This window comes from Aquarana catesbeiana, linkage group LG01, assembly GCF_042186555.1.
Source record: "Aquarana catesbeiana isolate 2022-GZ linkage group LG01, ASM4218655v1, whole genome shotgun sequence".
Taxonomy (NCBI): Eukaryota; Metazoa; Chordata; class Amphibia; order Anura; family Ranidae; genus Aquarana; species Aquarana catesbeiana.
In genome coordinates this window covers 134,593,312-134,600,020 of record NC_133324.1, presented here as the reverse complement: position 1 = coordinate 134,600,020, position 6,709 = coordinate 134,593,312, and the positions used below count along the sequence as shown (strand labels likewise).

The 6,709-nt window shown below is 42.9% G+C and overlaps 1 protein-coding gene across 2 annotated transcripts in view; it reads right to left on the bottom strand.

Moving 5' to 3' along the window:
- Positions 1-317: 317 nt before the first annotated feature.
- The window catches only part of POC5 (POC5 centriolar protein), a 75,512-nt gene continuing 69,120 nt past the window's right edge, over positions 318-6,709 (bottom strand). For both annotated transcript variants that reach the window (XM_073624033.1, XM_073624035.1), the window contains exons 12-13: positions 4,613-4,792; positions 318-1,686 (exon numbers count right to left, since the gene is read on the bottom strand). In XM_073624033.1, coding sequence (XP_073480134.1) covers positions 1,543-1,686; positions 4,613-4,792 — 324 coding nt within the window. In that variant the 3' untranslated portion in view covers positions 318-1,542. The remainder of the gene's footprint in view (positions 1,687-4,612; positions 4,793-6,709) is intronic.

The following is a 6,709-nucleotide window of genomic DNA, read 5'->3' as shown; positions in this document are numbered from 1 at the left end:
AAAAAAATGGTCAAACATTGTCCTGAGTGCAGTGTGAAATGCGTCAAAGCTTTTATCCTGTACAGACTTCTTTAAATAAAGAAAAGTTTTCTTACACCGATATAGTGAGCAGTCTTCCCATTGGTTGCATGGCTATTGTGGTGGCTCTGGATGAGCCAGAACCACACGTATATCATGGCTGGGGACGTGGGACTGACCTGGAGTGGTGTTAGCTGTCTGCAAACTAATCCTTTTCAATGATTCTAAACTGCAGTGGTAACAGAATCACTTTTTTAAAATTACTCACTTACTCATTTAATCACTGACAACACAAAACATAGCAAAAATATTCTTTATTATAAAACATAAAAACAGTATGGAAATGTCTGCATTTAAAATAAAATTCAGCCATGGCTTGTCTCCACATTTCATTTTACATAAAAGGAACAATGTTTTTTTTGTCACCTCTGAGCCTTCTTCCAGCAGTAGAAGCTGCCATTTCCCACCTCCTAGAGGGGACGCTACTTCCGGGACAAACCAGATCTCAACAGCATCACATACAATGATGTGTCCACCTTGGAAATCGCAATGAGGCTGGGCATAAAACCAGAAATGTAAGATTTGGCAATGCAGCTTACTAATCATTAGATGTGGTGGCTGCATTTGTTTTCTTTTTGTTAGGCTTTTTTCCTTCTGTTTTCACCTGGTGATCTGACCTGTAACATACCTCCTGTATTAAAGTGCCCCATTCTGGATGAAGGAGCACAGCAGCATTGTCAGTCTGGGGGGGCAGGGGAGTGTTAGCCCCTGGTTCACACTGCCGTGACTTGTCATGCGACTTGAGATGTCAAAGTCACATGACAATTCGCACTCCATTAACTGCAAATAAATCATTCTAATCGGTGCAACTCAAGTTCACTCCTGCACTTAGATGTACTAGCAGATTTAAATACCGTAACAAGCTGAAGGTGAACTCTAGCCAACAATTTATCATCAGTTACAGTAAACGTTTTTTTTTCCTTTCATGATAGAGGTCTTACATAAATAAATAAAAGCTAATCATCGTAAGCACCCCTGTCAGTGTTAAATGGTTTGTCTGATCCCTGTAAACTGATACATCTGGAAAAGAGCTTGTTCTTTTAAAAAAAACAGAGTTACTGGCAGGGTTGCCAGATAAAAATAAAAGAAAGAAGGCCTAAAAAAAAAAAAAGACTAATGCAGCCATCACATCTAAGAATTGGTAAGCTGCAATGTAATAAATATTTGCTTTTGGTTTTAATGCCACTTTAACTGTATCTTGACAGGTTCCCTTTCACAGTTCTTTTTAGTTTGGCAAATAGATCATTTTGAAAACATAAAAATAAATTCGGTGATAAATATTATACAACAAACTTAAGGCACTCTTCATCACTGCAAGCAGTAAGACAGGTATAGAAATATATAAAACCGAGGAATTGGTTGATCCATTTAATGAAATCTGACATCACCTGGGGATTAGGATACCACACTGCTAGATACACCCTGAGACGTTCCTCGCTCTCACTGAGCTGAGACTGAAGTAGATCACTCGACGACTTTTATGGAATGGACACTGCCGTGAACTTGGGAGACTCGTGTACTATGCCCAGTCCCTCTGCCGCTCATAGAGTTGGAACTCTGTAGCACTGAACGGGGGTATTTTGCTGCCGTGGCCTGAGCGATTGTTTGCTTTAAAGACACAAATACATTCTTAAAAATGAATCTATTAAAGTCATTTGAGGCATGATCAAGCTGACTCAAACACAAATATGACAGTTTTAAACTTCTAAAACACTTATACAAGTAGGGTTGTCCCGATACCACTTTTTCAGGACCGAGTACACGAGTACAAGTACCGATACTTTTTTTCAAGTACTCGCGGATACCGAATACCGATACTTTTTTTTTTATGTCACGTGACAGTGTTTTTTTTAATTTTTTTTTTTTAACAGTGCTTTTTTTTTTTTTTTTTTTGGGGGGGGGGGGGGGGGGGGGGTGAACGGTGTATGTGTGTGTGTGTGTGTGTGTTTTGTTTTGTTTTTGTTTTTTAATTTACAATTTTTATTTTTTACAATAATTTTTTTTTTATTCTTTATTGCAATATGTGTTTTTTTTGTTTTTGTTTTTTTTTTAATCAGCCCTGTTGGGGGGCTTTGGTGAGATATCAGGGGTCTTAACAGACCTCTGATATCTCCCCCTTGAGACAGAGAAAGAGACAGAGGATAGAGATTCCCCAGTCCCTTTCTCTGCAGCCTCAGCTGCAGTGAGAATGAATGGAGAGAAGACAGCGGCTCCTCTCCATTCATAAACTGACACATAGTAATCACAAGAGATTACAATGTTTCAGTTATGTGAATGGACAGAGTCAGCTGACTCTGTCTATTCACAAAGGAAGGAGGAGGAGGACGGCGGAACAGAGGGGGAGAACGGAGGGGGACAGAGAAGGAGGGGGGAACGGAGGGGACAGCGGAAAGGCACAGGGAAGGAAAGAGGAACGGAGGGGGGGAACGGAGGGGGAGAACGGAGGGGGAGAACAGAGGGGGACAGAGAAGGAGGGGGAACGGGGGGGACAGCGGAGAGGCACAGGGAAGGAAAGAGGAACGGAGGGGGAGAACGGAGGGGGAGAATGGAGGGGGACAGAGAAGGAGGGGGAACGGAGGGGACAGCGGAGAGGCACAGGGAAGGAAAGAGGAACGGAGGGGGACAGCGGAGAGGCACAGAGGAGGAAAGAGGAACGGAGGGGGACAGCGGAGAGGCACAGAGGAGGAAAGAGGAACGGAGGGGACAGTGGAGAGGCACAGGGAAGGAAAGAGGAACGGAGGGGGACAGCGGAGAGGCACAGGGAAGGAAAGAGGAACGGAGGGGACAGCGGAGAGGCACAGAGGAGGAAAGAGGAACGGAGGGGACAGTGGAGAGGCACAGGGAAGGAAAGAGGAACGGAGGGGGACAGCGGAGAGGCACAGGGAAGGAAAGAGGAACGGAGGGGGACAGCGGAGAGGCACAGAGGAGGAAAGAGGAACGGAGGGGAACAGCGGAGAGGCACAGATGAGGAAAGAGGAACGGAGGGGGACAGCGGAGAGGCACAGGGAAGGAAAGAGGAACGGAGGGGACAGCGGAGAGGCACAGAGGAGGAAAGAGGAACGGAGGGGACAGCGGAGAGGCACAGAGGAAAGGAGGGGGCATGGAGGAGGATGCAGTGACAGTCAGCGGTGAGCGATCACCGCTGTGTCACTAAAACAGCTGAAAGCCGCTGGGGGAGAAGCTTGTATCTCCCCCATGCGCCGATCACAGCTGACATTTAGGTATCGGGGAAGCATCGGGAGCATTTACCCGAGTACAAGTACTTGGGCAAATGCTCGGTATCGGTGCCGATACTAGTATCGGTATCGGGACAACCCTATATACAAGCATAGAAATTCCTCAAAATAGAGTAAATTCACAATAATTTAGTTAGCACCAACATATACAGTACATATTGTGTCCACTTATATTTGTATAAGATAACCTGTACTTTATTAGGCCGCAAAATATATTAAAACCTTTTTTCTTTTTTTTTTAATAAAGACAAATTCATATCTAATATTTATTATTACTGTGCTGTCAGAACTATATATACCCAATCGCCACTATCTCAAGAATTCTGTGAACAGACAAGGGGAGCAGATTATGACACTAGTGCTTCTATAAATGAGAGCCACAGCTCTCATATCTGCAGCAGACCAGAATTATAATGAGAGCTGTACAATTCAGCATGAAAGTAAGTATACCTTTTAAAGTGGTTGTAAAGGTTATTTACATTGTCCACTGGCTCCTGCTGCTGTCAATCAAATCCACTGATGAGGGAGCAGGGGGCGGGGTGGGGCGGAGCCACACAGTGTGTGTCAAGAGATCAAGAGATGCACCACACAGTGCAGCTCAGGATTGGGCGTGCATGGGGGGGGGATTGGGGTACTCAAAGGCAGGAGGAGCCAGGAGCGTTGGCAGGAGACCCCAGAAGAGGAGGAACGGGGCTGCTCTGTGCAAAACCATCACACGGAGCATGTGCATATACTGTGATTGTTTAAAAAAAAAAAAAAAAAAAGATCCTTTACAATCACTTTAACTGAAAATGCCTCATGATCCTTACATAGTTCACAGCTCAGCAGAGGTAACTATTGTTTAAATACCCAAAATCAGAAATAAAAAACTCTGGAGGAGTTCTGCATTAGTTGCGCTGGATAGAAAGGATGGAAAAAACACTACTTGAGACTTAGGCTGGCCATACATTATGCAATTTTCTTTCCTTCAAGCACGGGTTGAAGGAAAGAAAATTGCTAGATTCCCCCATCAGCACAGTCAGTGTTGATGGGGGAATATCTCCTGCTGCACTATTGTATTCTGACAGCGGGAGGTTTCCCTGCCATCAGATTACAATGATAGCTGCTGCTAGCTATAGCCAGCGGCAGTGATCATACAATAAAAACATGGTAGGCTGGTTGTACTGAAGTCGATCGACTCAAAAGCGACTTGATCAATTGTTTTTGCACACAAAACAGACTATTGCGGAATTCTTATTAGATCAAGTGAAGAATTTTTCCATATTAATGTAATGTACTGTATCTACAAATCAGATTACCTGAGTAACTGGATGATGTTTCTCAACCACAATGGAGCTCATTGGCGGTGACACCCCCATAGAGGCGACGTTGGTCCCAGTCTTACCCATCTTCTGTGTTAGATCTGAACGTGCAGTCACCCGGGCTGTTATCGTCCTTCCAGCCTTCTGCTGAGCTGATGTTACAATTCTTGTCATTGGCTGAAATACAAAACCATGCAATGTCATATTTACATGGCAAGTCAAACACATCAATGCTACAATCTCTTCTACAAAGCAATAAACACTTTTATTGGTATTATAACACAAATAATGAAAATTTCATCTAGAATTCTCCTGGTAGTATTACTGTGTAAATGACAATTAAAATACAAACTCACAATCTTTTCCTTAGAGCATAATTCTCCCCGCACCTTTTACCAAGCTATACTTGCTGTGTACATAACCTCTGCAGACCTACACATACCGTTTATTGTTACATATTGTTGTATGTGTGTGTGTGGGCGCATGTGTCACATCGTGTAAGGTTAAAAGAAAATAATGTAATGTTTACTTTCAAGCAGGTTAAACTATTAAAAATACCTATGGAGAAAAGTCTACAAGCGATCATAAACACAAAGAATTGTGTCAGAGTTGAAGCAAATCGGTTTATTGCCCAATAACAGCAAAAATATTCATAAGGGTTTCAAGTCTTCCAGACAAATTTTGGGTTGATGGATAGGTGGGGGCTTTAATACAAAGGTGATAGAGAGTAGAGGCAAACTTTGTGCTCATTAAAAATGTCATATGAGTTAATGTCCATTACATGATAATATTCTTACAACGTTCCTTCCTGCACCTGTAAAGATTTTTACATAATCTCGGCAGTCAGACCAATAATTTAAAGACGAAACACACACACCGTCATTTGAATGGTTTAATAAGGATTTGTAGATGGTTACTTCCCCTCATGTTGTAATTTGTGGTTTCTTTTCTTTCATACAGGTAAAAGACTTTTCTCTGGGTTGTGCTGGATAGTACACCTTCACCCTGCTGACACCAGTACTGAAAGTATGATAGACATCAGGGCTGGTGTCATGTCACTATCCCCATCTACACTTACCTATTCATAAAATGCACAACGTCTGCAGCCGCATCACAGACCACAGGTTGTGGATGAGCACAGAAGGGGCAGAGTAAAATTATAACACCAGTGGTGATGGAAGTACAATGAGAGATTTATTTTCTGGCAATTTTTTTTAAAATGTAGGAAGGCAAAACAAGCTCCTAATGCCGTGTTCACACGGGCGGACTTTTCAGCATCAAACATCCGAAGGAATTTCGACGGACTTTCGGACGACCGGACTTGCCCACACATGAACGGACTAAAGTCCGTTCGAAAGTCCGTTGGTATGAACGTGATGACGTACAAAGGGACTAGAGTAAGGAAGTTCATAGCCAGTAGCCAATAGCTGCCCTTGCGTCCTTTTTTGTCTGTATGACTAGCATACAGACGAACTGAGTTTTTGACCGGACTCGAGTCCGTCGGAAAGATTTGAAACATGTTCCAAATCTAAAGTCCGTCTGATTTTTAACAGAAAAAGTCAGATGAAGCCCAGACATGGTCGGATTGTCCGACGGATTCGTTCCATCGGACCAGTCCGGTCGAAAAGTCCGCCCGTGTGTACACGGCATAAGAGATCCAAAGCTATTCAGATGATGGTGACCAGAGTTTAGCTTTTTTTTTTTTGCTTATAAGATTATTAAAATTACAGTTATAAAAGAGGTTTTCCAGTTTTTAGTAACATGCCTACTAGTTTCCAAAATCCCTATGGGAGGGAATACCCAGAGCTACACCTAAGGCAAAATTTCTAAAACCTAGAAAACACTTTACCCCATCAAATAATATCTTGTGTAAGTCAACGAATGCAGATTGGAGACCCATTATGAGGCTCTTCAGCCCCATCCTCCACAATTCTGGTCACACAGGGGCAGATGTATGAACTGATGTTCTTATTGAGAGAAGTAAGAAAGATGAATTACACACTGGGGGTGGGATGTGATCTTAAACTGGAGAGTGAATACAATCTGTACTAAGGCAGGCCATACAAAGAAATTCACACATCAACACAGACAATG